Raw genomic sequence first — 14,917 nt, 5'->3', positions numbered from 1 at the left:
TTGGTTTAAGCACTTCTTAAAACAGTGACCTCACATAACCACCGCTAACCACCACACACACACGTCTTCTCTTCAGTGTTTTCAGTTTATATTTTATTTCTGAGCTGTCTGTTTTTAAATCCCCTCCGCTCTTCTCCCCCAACAGGAGCAGTACGAGTTCTGCTATAAAGTGGTCCAGGAGTATATCGATGCCTTTTCCGACTACGCCAACTTCAAGTAGGGGATGGACACAGAGGGACTGATTTACTGGTCACTGGTTGATCCCACGGACTGATGGAAAAGGGAACAAGAACACAGGAACGGATGGACACAAGGACAGACAAGAGAGAGAGAGAGAGCGAAAGAAAGAGAGGAAGAAGAGAGAGAGGGAAAAATGGATTAACCTGACCAGATTGGGATGGAGAGAATTGAGAAGAATATCAGAGATGCCTTCTTGAATATTTTGTAATATTGATGATGTTAATATGCCCCTTCCTTATCCTCCTGTATATACACACTCACCCCCCCCCCCCCCCCCCCTTCACAGGTTTGCTTTTAGAGGGCCGTTTGGCTGTGGTTTTAGAGTGACCAACCTTTACCCAGAATGCATCTGGCCTTGGGCAGGATCAAACGGGATCTGACCAGGGGACAGGTGACCGCTCCGCAGGTGACCTCAGGTGACCGCAGGTGATCTGCTGGCTGCTGGAGCTGAAGCTGAAGCCAGAGTGGCACTGGGGGCTTGGCTTGTGTTTCTGCTATATCTTTTTATTCTTTTTATTTTTATTTTTATTTTATTTTTACTTTTTTGTTGGGTTTTTTTGCGGTTGAGTGACAGAAATCTCTGTGACTGATCTGATCTGACATCGTGATTGGTGCTCGAGTAAGCTTATAGGTCACATGACTACAGAGGCCAACCAATCAGGATGCACCGTGTATCCTCAGCGAACATGCACGTGTACACGCACACACACACACACACACACACTCAGTCACACACACACACCCTTTGCGACCTTATGCTGTGCAGGATGGAGGAGTCCGTGACGTGGGTGTGGTTTGATGAATAACCCGCTCCAGTGGTCAGTTGAGTCCACGTCACTGAGCTCCGCTTCGTGTCATCAGCGTGAAGGAAAAGCTTCAGTTCCCCACTGAGCCCAGATCCTCACACTGAAGCTGGTGTTGACATGCCGCATTTCCCAGGGCCACCACTAGGCGGTGCCACAGAGCCCTGCAAGGGCAAGACATACCCCACCCCACCACACACACACACACACACATAGACATACACACACACACAAATACACACTGTGTGCCAAATACAGTGGTGCCCACCTCGACCACACCCTGCTCCCACTCATCTCTTCTCTCTCAGCTCTGCCACCCAGAAAAGAAGGCAGAGGTGCTGGGATGGAGGGATACAGTCAAAAGAAGTAGAAGAGTAGAGTGTGTGTGTGTGTGTGTGAGAGAGAGAGAGAGAGAGAGAGAGAGAGAGAGAGAGCGAGCAAGAGAGCAAAGGAGCAGTTTGATTTAGGTTCAGGAGGACGAAGGCATCTGCATGTATACATAATCGCCTGCTCCCTACAGGTCAATGGTGTGTTTTTAATGGAGTCTCAGCGGTCATTATTCATACGTCTGATTTTCTCATAGTGTACATACGAGGGTCATCACGTGGAGAACTTGTTACTGTGTATAGCTCATCCTGCTTCTGCGTTTGCCTGAACGTGTGTCACAAGGGGAGGGCGAGGAAGGGTCAGAGTCTTTTTAGTCAGGATTGTAGCAATGGACATACCCTACTACTCGCCTTAACAGATCAGATGACCGTTACCACAATCTGTGTGTGTGCGTGTGTGTGTGTGTGTGTGTGTGTGTACAAGCGAGCAAGGACATTCTCTGTTTTGCCTACAACTCAGTGACCACAGATGCCAAACATCTCCAGTAGTCATATGATAATTAAGGCGTCAACTGCCACATGGTGCTGGAACCCTCACGGACAGTGACAAGCTTCACAAAGCCAATTGACCCATTGATCACAAAACCCCACCCTCGAACGGTCAATTCCTTTCAGTAGCCCCCCCGAACCCGTTGCACTAAGCCCACACGCTCGTAGCAGACGCTGGACCTTAAAAATCACGGAGGCCCCGCTTGGAATGTGTGTCATTGTGACGTCATAATGGAACGTCCCAGAATGTTGGGTGGAGGGAGGTGTGTGTGGAATGTTCTAGTCTAGTCGTGAGGATCCTCAGTGGACTGCCTAGATCCAGTCTGCGGAGGAATGAGGGTATTGATTAGGAGTTGTGATCACATGAGAAGCTCTTTGCTTTGACCTGTTTGATGCACATACAGTACCCTCATTCGGCCCCACTGGCAACAGCAATTGGAATGGAAGCAGGCAAAACATGATAGATCACAGCCAAAGCTTATTTTTTAATTCTTTTTTTTCTCTTTTTTCTTTGGATTGTGTCCATGAAACTCCTGTCTGTTAGCGATGGTAGATTGTGTTCAAGTCTCCCAATTCGACGTGTGTGTGTGTGTACCGCCTCACAGGGTGTGATGTGTTTGGCTGGATGTTTGAGGGGCCTGATGACATCCCATTCTGTTGAAGGATGTCACTTCCTGTTCAAGCTCCGCCCACTCAAGAGATGACACTGTGCCAATCATAATCCATGTAGCTCTAGACTCCACCCCCTTTTAGTGGAGCTTCCTCTCTATTGGTTTGAGAAAAGCCTTTTATGGTTTGGCTCTGCCCATGGGAGGGCTCTCAGAACCCAGAATGGCGTGTCTAGAACCCAGGAACCGACATCCCTCTGGTACGGTGGTCCAGCTTAGAACTTCGCCAGTTTTACTCGAGGTTCTAGTCCATTTCTTTCCAGAACTTCCTCCCATTCCATCCCAGAGAACCCGGTTCCTCTGTGGAGATCCAGATGACGCCCAAACAGCTCCGACTCGAGTCACAGGAGATCGTTTCAGATGCCACCATTTTGAATTCTTGTCCTTTAATCCACTGGTTGATGGGGCAGTTTTGTGTGTGTGTGCGTGTGTGCGTGTGTGTGTGTGTGTGTGTTTGTGTGCCTGCTTGTGACAGCGCCACCTCCCATTAGAATGTGATGTTCTTTCCCAAACCCCCCCCCCCCATACACTCCCTCTCCTCTCCTTGGCGCTTATCTTCCTACATCCACTGTGATTGGATCTCACGCTAGACCCACCCCGCCCCCCCTCATTATAAACCCCTCCCCCATACTCAAGTGACCCCACCCCCCCTCTGTACATACTATAAGCTTATTTAAATCTCCTTCCTGTCTGGTTCCCCGCCCCTTTCTCGGAGTCGTGTGTATTAATCTGCACTGGGACCAGCTTCACAAGTCCTGCAGCGCTTGGTTGCTCCTCTTTTCTTTTCTTTTCTTTTCTTTTCTTTTCTTATGTCTTTGGCTTTTTTTTTCTTATTTTTTGGTATTATTGTCTTAAAATTGTATGTTTTTTATTTGCATCTGTTTTCTAGTGTTTTGTTATTCCAAAATTGAATATATATGTATATATAATTATATATATGATTTAAAATTTATATATAATTATATAGTGCCTAATGGCCTTTCTAAGCAAGATATTGTTGAAACCTAATAAAAGTGCTTGAGATTTTAATCAGTCTCTATCTCTCTCTCTCTGTGTGTGTGTGTGTGTGTGTCTCTGTCTGTCTGTCTGTGAACTTGGGTGCCTAATTGCTTGTACTTAACCTACCCAGAGATATTAAGACTAAAATCTCAACTTGATTAGCTGTCCTTTCCTTTCCTCCTTTTTGGGTGTCAAAATAGTTATATACTTACAATATTACAATATTTTTGTTGATTCTGCAACGGTCAATGAAAAAGCTACACATGACTGAAAACACATTTTAAAATAGATGAGGCTACAACATACAGGTGTTATTCACCCCAAATGCCACTTCTTTCCCCAAAATGGGCCATTCCAAGAACAATACCTATAACTAGGGGTGTTGGAGGCTAAACACAAGTAAACACAGTTTATCCACCTCTGATATTTCAGAAATAGTTTATCCACCTGACAAGAGTTTATTCACCAATTTAAACTTTTAACATTAAACACATGTACTGTATTATCCACATTCACAATATGTGTACACTCATCAACACTCTATAAACCATTTAGTACCATTGGTGTTGTTATAAACATAACTCAATAACCTCCACCATCATCAAACATGTTTTGAACGCCTTTTTTATAAACTCGCAGGCGCAGTCCACCTCACCATGATCACAGAATTTATAGTTTACCCACCTCTTATTTTACCACTACATCCCTGCCTATAGGCCTAACGATTACTGAAAGTGACCCCTATAACAGTCGTTACAGTTTTATGTGTGGACGTGATCATTCATTAGGTAGAGCGATATGTTTTTGCCGTTGTTGTTATAGTTGTTGTTCTTGATGTGAACGACCCTTTAAAGGAGAATTCCGGCAATCTTTCATATAGAGCTAGAGCTGGGGGCATGTTCATGAGCTAGAGCTGCCCGACAGGTACAGAGTGCATGGGGGCATGTTCATGAGCCTCAGAGGCGGACATGCCGGGTATAGAAAGTAAAAGTCCCCCCAGTCAGGTTGATAAGATAATTACCTGTGATCACCTGTGTTAAGTGCACAGGTAGAAAGAATATATGGCAGGACTTATACTTTCTGGAACGAGGATGTCCGCTTCTGATGAGCCCCCATGTTGATGCCCTCAGAGCTGTAGCTGACCTTGAGAAAAAGGAGAGATCTGGGTGAGAAATGGCTGCCCTCTGTGCTCCACTGCTGCACAGTACTGACCCCCATGGCCCTGCACTGTCTCCTGTTCATGGGGTTCATCAGGTCCCTTTCCACAGGTGTATTAATCAAGCTCCATGCAGTCTGCATTGATAATCTAGATGCTTGATTTTATACACCTGTGTAAAGGGACCGGATGAAACCTATGAATGCTCAGGCTCGGAGCGGACAGACATGCCATGGGCAAACAGGATTAGAGGTCAGTGGTGCTGGAGCCTGATTTGCGTTGGTTTGCATGAGTCATCTCCTTCCTACGTGAGCCCTTTCTTAAAATGCCGTACACTCCCTGTCTTAGCATATATTTGTGTTCCCTGATTGTTGTGTACATGTATATGCGTCCTTACGTATTTGGGCGTTTGTGTAAGTGTGTGTACGTGTATGTATATTCCAGGTATAGGTGTGTGTGTTTGGTGTTAGTGCGTCCCCCGAGAAGGTCGTGACCCCTAGCTTCTGGTTGACCTGCCCCATGCTCCTCATCAGAGAGTCCAGAGAGCTGCAGCTTCAGATCAAACAGACGCCCTCAGCATTTCAACAGTCCAATTAGTCCCTAGCCATCCCCCAAAACCTCACCATCCACTAATACCCATTGCTACACACACAGCACTCTCCATGCACACACACACACACACACACACACACACACACACACACACACACACACACACACACACACACACACACACACACACACACACACACATACGTACACACCACTTTCCAAATGAAACACACACCACTCTATACGAACACACACACACACACCAACCAACCAGTCCATGAGCTTTCCATTCTCATGCACATACACACACACACACACACACACACACTCAGCCAGCCCATCCCTGACACACATACACACGTCGCTGATCCCAGTCATCAGGGTCGTGTCCAAGAGTGTCACGGTGGAGGAGTGTGTTTGCTCTCTCTCTCCTCACTTGTCCTCGGGGACCCTTCAGATTGACACAAGAAGACAAAAGGCGGAGAGGGGAGTCTGGGGGTAGACGAGAGACCCGGATCTTTCCGGAACAAGATGAGACATGAGGGTTTTCAGGCGACCTTCGCCCCCATTTTAAAAGGTGTGGATGAAATATTAAAGACAGGTGATTAATCGGACACAGAGCAGGAAGCAATCAGAGGAGACATCCTGCGTCTCACTTTTCTATTATGTTTCAAACGTCTTCAGCATCACAACTAGAAATCAGTCAAAATATTAAATTCACAGCAAGTCAGCCTTTGTTTTCCTGTTTATCAAAGTGCCATATACTCTTAAGGAAAACAGTTGCTTTCTACAACATTCCTAACATAATAATAATAATAATAATAATAATAATAATGAACTCCCTTACATATTTCAATAATACACAGCTATAGGTAGGGGATTTCACACAGTGGCCAATCAACAACCAAGCCTATTTACCATTAAATATGTGTGTGTGTGTGTGTGTGTGTGTGTGTGTGTGTGTGTGTGTGTGTGTGTGTGTGTGTGTGTGTGTGTGTGTGTGTGTGTGTGTGTGTGTGTGTGTGTGTGTGTGTGTGTGTGCATGTATATATATATATATATATATATATATGTTGTGTATATCCCCTTGTGTGTGAGAGCAGTGATGTCTTGTGTGCGTGTTGTGATGAGATGAGTGGCGGTCTCGGGCTGCTCCTCTGGGCCGTGGGGTCGGGTCAGGCTGGGACTTGTGAGTCCACACACGGGGCTACGTGCGGATCACGTCTGTTTGAAGATGATAATTGGAATTGAGCCGTCGGTTCTTACGCACACGAGAAGCCCGCCTCGCCCTGACATTGAGGAGGAGGAGGAGGAGGAGGATGCACAGATGAAGGTTCCAGCATAAATTTGGGTGGCGAGCGAGGAGGATATTCAGAGACCATCCAGAGAAGCTTCTTCACCAGTTCAGAACAAGAGTGAGTGGCGCCTAAGGATCCACACTGAGAGAAGGGCTCGACAGAGAGACGCAGAAGTCAACAACAACAGCGACAACAACAACAACAACAGCAACAACACAACAGATACAAGAGATACAACAGACATCCAAGTTCCTCAGAGCTACTCTAGAGGTTCCACATCACACAACAGGAACCCCAGAACCAGACCTCCAGAGAACAGGAACCTCCAGGTGGAACCTTAAAGTATAACCATGTAAGAGCTTTTTAAACTTTCTCTCACTTTGCACAACAGTGTATATAGACTTTAGTATGAAAGTAAACAATTAAAACCATTTCAGTTGATGGAAGAATGGCCATTTCAGGCAAATGACCCAGCAGTGTTTACACATGCTAAGAATAAATGGGTATACAGATTGTAATGCGCTGTCATTGTGAGTGTGTGTCAGACATGAGCAAATGTGTGTATGACTTCATTCACTACTACTCCATCATGAGGTACCTGGTGTGGGCTGTGTATGAATGTGCACATTTGCATCTTCAGTTGTGAGTGTGTGTGTGTGTGTGTGTGTGTGTGTGTGTGTGTGTGTGTGTGTGTGTGTGTGTGTGTGTGTGTGTGTCCGCACTCCTGGAGTGTGGATCTGCATTTAAATCTACAAAAACTTTGGTGTGTGTGTGTGTGTGTGTGTGTGAGAGCACTTGGTAATGTGTGTGTATGTGTGTGTGTGTGTGAGCAGAGCCCCAGTGATGGTGTGTGTGTGCAGGCTGATCCTGCTGGCGGCCGTGGTGCTGCTGCTGGGGGTGGAGCTGTCCCGGGCGCAGCACTGGTCCCACGGCTGGTACCCCGGCGGCAAGAGAGATGTGGACACCTTCAACTCCGCCCAGGTGGGTCACACACGGCCCCGCCCGGGCTCTAGCCACTACAACGCCAGCCAGCACTAATAATAATAATAATAATAATAATAATAATAATCATCATCATAATCATGATAGCGCGTTTTATTTAATAGTGCGTTTCATGAAACCCAAGGTCATTTCATATATACAGTATATCCGGAAACACACACACACATAACTAATGTAATATTAATCAGTATTTGCTGTGCCCCATTGCATTCAAAATTAGTCTTAGAAAACTCCTGTGTTGCTCCGGTATCCCTCATCAGTTTCAGCTTGTCCCCTACTGTACCGTGGATGCTCCAGTTGTTTGCAGAAGTGCGTAGGATTCTACCCCCTCCAGTGGCCAGATTAATCAAACCCAGGCTGATCAATTTCCTCATTCTCTGCTTCACCTCATCTGGGTGTCACCACCATGGTGAGGGAGACCTCACCACCAACACCCTCACTGTCTGGAAAGTGCTAGACTACAAGTGTGTGTGTGTGTGTGTGTCTCTCTCCATAGATCTCAGAGGAGATTAAGTTGTGTGAAGCAGGAGAGTGCAGCTACCTGAGACCACAGAGAAGAAACATCCTCAAGAGCTTCCTGGTGAGACTTGTGCAATAATGTTTGACACTACTAAATACTGTTTTATAATTGATAAGTTGCACAATAATGTATAATAATGTTTGACATTTCTAAACGGTTTCATAATTGATAAGTTGCACGATCAAAACGATGTGTGGTTGTGTTGATGTCGGTTGTTGTAATTGATGTCACACTACTGATTAGTCGTAAACGTATTGATAAGTACACACATCAACTATTCATATCAAAACATTGTGTGTTGGTTTAGGCGGCAGAAGGGGTAAGTACACTGTACTGTAAGTACTCTGCTTTCTCCCCTCATAGCTGACTCCATTCTGTTTTATTAACAGCTGGATGCCCTGGCAAGAGAATTCCAGAAAAGGAAGTGACCTCACTGATGGCTTTGTTTCTGGAGAGGATTGGTGGAAGGGCTGTGTGTGTGTGTGTGTGTGTGTGTGTGTCTCTGTCTGTCCTGTCGGATCTCTGTTCATGCTCAGGAGTTCTGCACATTTGACCCTTTGTTGAAATCTTGCTTGAGGCATTTTTTTTTTTTTTTTTTTTAATCAAGCAAGAGACAAGGTGTCTCTTCTAACAGAAGTTATTTTTACAGCGCTGCTTTTTAATGGACACATCATTTAACCCTCCTCAGTCAAAAGGATGCAGCTAACAAAAAGCACTGTATTTCCAACATACTATATATTTCGTCATTTCTTTTTCCCCATTATTAAACCACTGTGTATTATCTGGAAGTACTGTGTGTGTGTGTTCTTGCTGGACCAATTGTAGTCTTGCTCAGGAGAGCGCCAAGTTTGCCATCATCCATTTTATTGCCATTTTAGTGCTGAGGCAGGACTGAAGAAACTGGTATAAACCCAGACCAATCTGTTCACATTTGGATTGGCTCTGCAGGTCCATCTGGAAAGGATTCCAATGACATCAGTTTCCGAAATATATATATATATATATATTTTTTTTTTTTTTTTCAAAAAAGTGTATTTTCTTTAGAATTGGGTAAACAACGGCATTAGAAACATTTGTTTGAATTTAAATGGTTTGGCTGAAAACAGGAATATGAACTGGCATGAATGGTCTATATGTTAATATAAATATTGTGAACAATATAACCACATTTATTTGCAGATTAGACATTTCTTTACTTAGGTTTGACACATCTGGACCATAAAAAGGCCATGTCATGTCAATCACTCTAATAAGAAAGATGTGATTGCTGCACTTCTGAAGCGATTTGGTGAGAGTTTGATGCACCAGTTTCAGTTCAATTTCACTGCTGATCACACCCCTTGAAATTGTAAAACGGGAAGTTTGGAAATGGGTGTCACTGGGTGACCTTTCCAGACTGATATGGAACCGGTTCGGTCTGGGTTCACCAAGACTAGCAAAACCCTCTGCTGGTGATGAGGAAAAAAGGGCAAACAAATGTTTGGTTTGGGTAAAATCCATTATTTAATAGTTTTATTTACAAATAATTCTGAAATGTATTATTTAAAATTTGAAAATACTCTAAATAAGCTCTTCCCATTCCGATACCAAACCATATAAGGACATCCATCATCTCCCCGAGTTTAAGAATTACAGCATGTGATTTAATAGGGTTAAAAAGTGCATCCAACCTACCCGAGAGTGCATTTAAATATCCTTTAAATATGTGTGTTATATATATTAAGCTATACAGGGGGAAGAAGCTAATGTCAAAGTAATAACAAATCCTCATACATCATCATTTCACATACATGTACATGTCATATTATTATTATTTAAATTTCCTTCATCTCAGTCAAAGCCAGACACACACACTCATCCATAAGTCAGACAACATGGAGACTCGGAATCAGAACTGGACTGAAAGTTCTCAACTGGACACAGGCACCTCTGGCCACTGCAGTACAACATCCAACTGACCCACTCATTCACACACTCACTAACTGGCTACGAGAAAAATATATTAAAAACACGTCTATCCACTGCCAAGATTGTCTAAATGATATTGTGCATGTATGTGAGTGTGTATTAAGTAGACGGTCTAAGGGCAGATCTTATAAAACAGCCTGCAGTATGGAGATGTTTAGATATCTAATCTGTGTGTGCGTGTGTGTGTGCGTGTGTGTGTTATGGATCAGCAATTGAAGGCGTCTCCTGGATTCGCTGCAATGGACTGTGGTCATTTGGGTATGGGGCGACCTGAAGAACAAAAATATCACAGATACAAATATCAAAACACAGTGTCAAGATATTTGCACCTTAGACACAAATGTATCTCCATCAAATGCACTAATAAACCATCAATAACATCTCATGATGACTTCCATCAGGGCTGTATGCTAACTTTTTTTGCACATAGCACCGATGCTACAGAGGTTAAACTATTGGTAGCACCAGCCACAAAATCTATAGCATTGGTATAACATCTAAAATCTCTAATAAACAAATCACAAATAGAGTAGCAAACATGTCTCACTGTATAGCCCTGCTGCCACCTATTGACCCTGAATGCCCATAACTAAGGTCAGATAACTATACAAACTGGACTGAGGGGTTCTGGTTACATGAGCAGACGCGAGTCGAATGGTTTGCGGACTCTTGATGGCCAAGCAGGTCTTCCATGGGGCACTATGAATGGGATGTTTAGGATGGGAAGACATCCCTGAATGGGACACCGTGCGTGAGGTGGTCAGTTTGTACTGTAGGGTTGTGATGTATGTAAGGGTGTGGTGTGTGTGTGTAGGCGCATGATGTGTGTTTGGGTGTGTGGAGGTGGTCAGTCTGTAGTCGGTGTTGTGCATAGGTGTGTGTTGTGTGTAGGTGTGTGATGTGTATAGGTGTATGATGTGTGATGCATGTTTGGGTGTGTGTTGTGTATAGGTGTGTGTTGTGTGGACGTGTGGAGGTGGTCAGTCTCTAGGGTGTGTAGGCTACAGGTGTGTGAAGACACTGGGAGAGATGATGTCAGGCCGCCGTGGCTACAGCGTTCTGCTCACCTCGGATCCGTCCGTAGCAGCCGTCGCAGAACAGCTGTCGGTTCCGGACCCGCACCTGAGAACCGGGGCCGGGACGTCGCAGCTCACTTCTGCAGCTGACACACTGAGGAGAGCAAGAGCAGCAGTGAGACAAACACACACACACACACACACACACACACACACACTTCAACCCACCACCGCTACATTACAACTACAGAGCCCACAAGGGATCCAGATCAGCACGGCGGACCCTTCACCTGTTAGACCCAATCAGAGCAGAGGAGGCTGTGATTGACAGGACCCTGCACCAATCCCAGGGGGAGCTGTTAGAGGAAGTAATCGAGGGGGGAGATGTAGGCATTTAGTGTCAGAGTAGGACGCAGGAACTTCCCCCCAAGAGAGAAAGCACAGTGGGAAAGGAGCCTGGATTAACAGGGGTGCAAAGAGGGGATAAGGCAAGTGAGTGTGAGTGTGTGTGTGTGTGTGTGTGTGTGTGTGTGTGTGTGTGTGTGTGTGTATTGATGAGGGAGCACACACACACACACACACACACAGAGACATGTACTGTTCTATGTGCAGCATAGATGATGTGTGGCGTCTAGTCACTTTAGTTCTACTGTATGCTCTGGCGGAGCTAATCTGGGCTAGCAATATGGCATCAATTTTCCAAAACCATACACACACACTCACGTAGAGTCCTTTGATGTACGTATGCAAGTGTGTGATGAATTCCACGTCTAAGTGGATTTTGCTATTAGTGTGTAATGTGATTCCTGTGGAGTGTGTGGTCAGTGTGTGTGTGTGTGTGTGTGTGTGTGTGTGTGTGTGTGTGTGGTCAGTGGAGGCTGAGGGGAGGAATGCTCGTAGCTAGGAGACCAAACCACATCTGTCAGGCTCACTTCACCGCTACAGGCCAGCGAAACAGAACATCGAAGTGACATCCAAAGCATGAGACAAGATTTCATCTCCCAAGAATGTTAAATAGTCAATCATGTATCACTGTTTGATGAGTTAATACTTGATTAGTTTTTACCCTTCAAATACACTCCAAACACACAGTGACCGAGTGTGTACCAATACCAACAGTGTCTCCTCACAGTGGTATAGTGTGTGTGTCTCTCTCTCTCTGTGTGTGTGTGTGTGTGTGTGTGTGTGTGTGTGTGTGTGTGTGTGTGTGTGTGTGTGTGAAGAATGAGAGTGTGTAAGCGTGTAGAAATGGGGTTGGAAGCTGGAGGGGGAAGGTGATCTGGGTGATCTCAGCAGTGTGGGGAGAGGCTGGGGTTACTAAGGAACTCAGAACCCCCCTGACCCCATTGCCTTCCGGGCCGTACCAGGACCAGATCAGGCCCAGCTGTGGGCCGGCCCGCCTCACCTTGAAGCAGGCCAGGTGGAAGCAGAGGCCCAGAGACTCAATCACCATGGCAGCGCCCCGCGCCAGGGGGCGCTCACAGCGCGTACACACCCGCCGCCCACTCAGGGGCTTGCTGTAAGGACCACAGGCACACACACACACACACACACACACACACACACACACAGCATGCAACACACACAAAAGCAAGCAGAACACACACACACACAGGACAGTGAGGAAAAACACATGCAACACACTCAGGCAGAAGAGAAAGATGAACACAGTCAGGATATGAAGATGACGCACTGTGTGAGAGAGACATGTTTGAAATAGTTTGCCAGAAGAATGGACCGGATGAAACCTGCTGCAGACTAATGGAGACACTCATTTATTCAGTCACTTCTCACACACACACACACACACACACCCACCCTAGCAAAGGGGGAACTGAACCAACTTTCTCTTCCTCTGCTGTCATAGTCCAGGATGGGTTTTTCTAGAGACTCAAAGGGCCTGCAGCGTCCATACCAGATTCGGGTCCAAGTGTCCACAGGAACCCAGTTGAGTCTGACCCGTGGTCATTTCCCCAATCCCACCCCAGTGGTCCCTTTGCCCAACTTGCTTATCATCACTCTTGTCCGTCCTATCTGAATAAAGCCCAAAAGCATAATTTTTTTTAGTATGTATGTATGTATGTATGTATGTACGTACATACATATACATACAGTACATACTATAAAAAAAACATCAAGCTACGATGAGCTGTAGATGACCATAATAGTCTGCCGGAGACGTGACGTATGATGGTAGTAGTAACGTATAGCAAAATGGTGGCTTCTGCAAGATATAACTGAATGGAGCCCCACTGCCCAGCATTCATAAGGCATTTCCGGTGGCACGGAAAATATCAACATTGAGCTTAATGGCAACTTGGGGACATACAAAAAGAGTAGCTGTGTGCACATCCCACCTAGCAGGTGCAGGAAAAATGGAGAGTGGCTTAAAAAAAAAAAGAATATAATGTCCACAACACTGCTATTTGCTCCCATTTAATGTTTCAAAAACAAGCAAAGTTTCGACCCTACTGTTTTTGCCTGATGAAGACCCAGTATGGTGGAAACGTGCGTGGCCTTTCCTCGTTCCTGTGTGAGCGTCGTGTCTCCTACCTGATGCGCTGAGGGGACATCTCCTCCCGTAAGGGGGTGGGGGAGGTGGAGGCGGGCCGGGCCCAGGGCCCCTGCCTCAGGCAGCTGGCGGAGAGAGAGGCCGGGAGGGTGGAAGAACCTCCACCAACACCACCACCAGCTCCACCCATGGCTCCCATGCTGTAGCGGCCGGGGCCCCGGTATCCTCCGACGCTGCCCATGGCAGAGTGCGGCCGCATGGGGTTGGAGGCGGCCGAGGAGGGCCTGGTCCAGGAGCCGCCGCTGTGGAGGTCATCCAGGGACTCGAACCTGAGGAGGGACAACAGAGAAATGAATAAGAACGAACATTCTATTACACATAAGGAGGAACAACAGACATTAATAACATGAATATTACATGAAGAGTTCAAATGCAAAAGCCTCTAAACAACATAACACGGTGAGTGAATACTTGCCACACATTGTAATAATTTCACTTCAAAACCCTCTAAACACCACTCTCTTCCTGGTCTGAAATATCAGTTTGTAGGCAAAACCCTATCAGAGCCTAATAAAAAAAAAAAACTAATTTAAAAGAAAAGTGGTCAGACGGATTGCATCTGAACTCAGCCATTAAAAAAAATGTACAAGGGGTGTTGTGGTGCAAATGCTTAGTGTCCATACCACAACCTTTCAGGCTACTGCATGCAAACCCAGCTCCTTATCCCACTACACAATGACTCCCTTTACACAGAACTGAGTGCTCCTCATCACCCCCCCAATACACAGAACTGCGTGCTCCTCATCACCCCCCAATACACAGAACTGCGTGCTCCTCATCACCCCCCAATACACAGAACTGAGTGCTCCTCATCACCCCCCAATACACAGAACTGCGTGCTCCTCATCACCCCCCAATACACAGAACTGAGTGCTCCTCATCACCCCCCCAATACACAGAACTGCGTGCTCCTCATCACCCCCCAATACACAGAACTGAGTGCTCCTCATCACCCCCCAATACACAGAACTGAGTGCTCCTCATCACCCCCCAATACACAGAGCTGAGTGACCTCCTGACGGGGTTGCCCAGGACGATGGGCTCCTTGTAGTGGCTGCTGCTGCTGCTGCTGCTGCGCTGGCGGATCCAGCTGCTGTCCCGGTTCAGCGGAGTCCGTTTACGCATCTCCGTCAGGATCTGCTGCCGCTCGAACTCCACCTGCGACATCTGCTGACCCAGCTTCTTCTCCACCCGCACCGCACCTGCCAATCACACGAGAGCGTTACACCAGCTGGGCCAATCAGAGGG

General features: G+C 46.1%; 3 protein-coding genes across 11 annotated transcripts in view; 2 read left to right on the top strand and 1 right to left on the bottom strand.

Annotated features, from left to right (window-relative positions):
* Positions 1-3,615, top strand: part of ptpra (protein tyrosine phosphatase receptor type A) — a 14,853-nt gene extending 11,238 nt beyond the window's left edge. For all 5 annotated transcript variants that reach the window (XM_062527506.1, XM_062527505.1, XM_062527504.1 and 2 more), the window contains one exon: positions 146-3,615. In XM_062527506.1, coding sequence (XP_062383490.1) covers positions 146-220 — 75 coding nt within the window. In that variant the 3' untranslated portion in view covers positions 221-3,615. The remainder of the gene's footprint in view (positions 1-145) is intronic.
* A 2,839-nt stretch (positions 3,616-6,454) lies between these two features.
* gnrh2 (gonadotropin-releasing hormone 2) lies at positions 6,455-8,849 on the top strand. 2 transcript variants are annotated; one of them, XM_062527606.1, is made up of 4 exons: positions 6,455-6,943; positions 7,452-7,572; positions 8,090-8,173; positions 8,503-8,849. In XM_062527606.1, coding segments are annotated over exons 1-4 (246 nt in total). In that variant the 5' UTR covers positions 6,455-6,941; the 3' UTR covers positions 8,542-8,849. The 2 variants fall into 2 exon arrangements, with proteins under 2 accessions (XP_062383590.1, XP_062383589.1); XM_062527605.1 differs by having other exon boundaries at positions 7,425-7,572.
* Positions 8,850-9,592: 743 nt separating this feature from the next.
* The window catches only part of lmo7b (LIM domain 7b), a 40,391-nt gene continuing 35,066 nt past the window's right edge, over positions 9,593-14,917 (bottom strand). For all 4 annotated transcript variants that reach the window (XM_062528501.1, XM_062528504.1, XM_062528505.1 and 1 more), the window contains 5 exons: positions 14,682-14,871; positions 13,651-13,938; positions 12,503-12,614; positions 11,149-11,251; positions 9,593-10,351 (listed from right to left, as the gene is read on the bottom strand). In XM_062528501.1, the coding sequence (XP_062384485.1) occupies positions 10,332-10,351; positions 11,149-11,251; positions 12,503-12,614; positions 13,651-13,938; positions 14,682-14,871 (713 nt within the window). In that variant the 3' untranslated portion in view covers positions 9,593-10,331. The remainder of the gene's footprint in view (positions 10,352-11,148; positions 11,252-12,502; positions 12,615-13,650; positions 13,939-14,681; positions 14,872-14,917) is intronic.

This window comes from Sardina pilchardus, chromosome 23 (genome assembly GCF_963854185.1).
Source record: "Sardina pilchardus chromosome 23, fSarPil1.1, whole genome shotgun sequence".
NCBI classification, from domain to species: Eukaryota; Metazoa; Chordata; class Actinopteri; order Clupeiformes; family Clupeidae; genus Sardina; species Sardina pilchardus.
This window is presented reverse-complemented; position numbering and strand designations above follow the sequence as displayed.

Excerpts from the sequence above, each read along its gene's own strand:
- gnrh2 (XM_062527605.1), top strand. The coding sequence starts at position 7,435 with ATGGTGTGTGTGTGCAGGCTGATCCTGCTGGCGGCCGTGGTGCTGCTG. Across the intron at positions 7,573-8,089 it reads ACACCTTCAACTCCGCCCAG|ATCTCAGAGGAGATTAAGTT; the intron begins GTGGGTCACACA and ends CTCTCTCCATAG. Across the intron at positions 8,174-8,502 it reads ACATCCTCAAGAGCTTCCTG|CTGGATGCCCTGGCAAGAGA; the intron begins GTGAGACTTGTG and ends TTTTATTAACAG.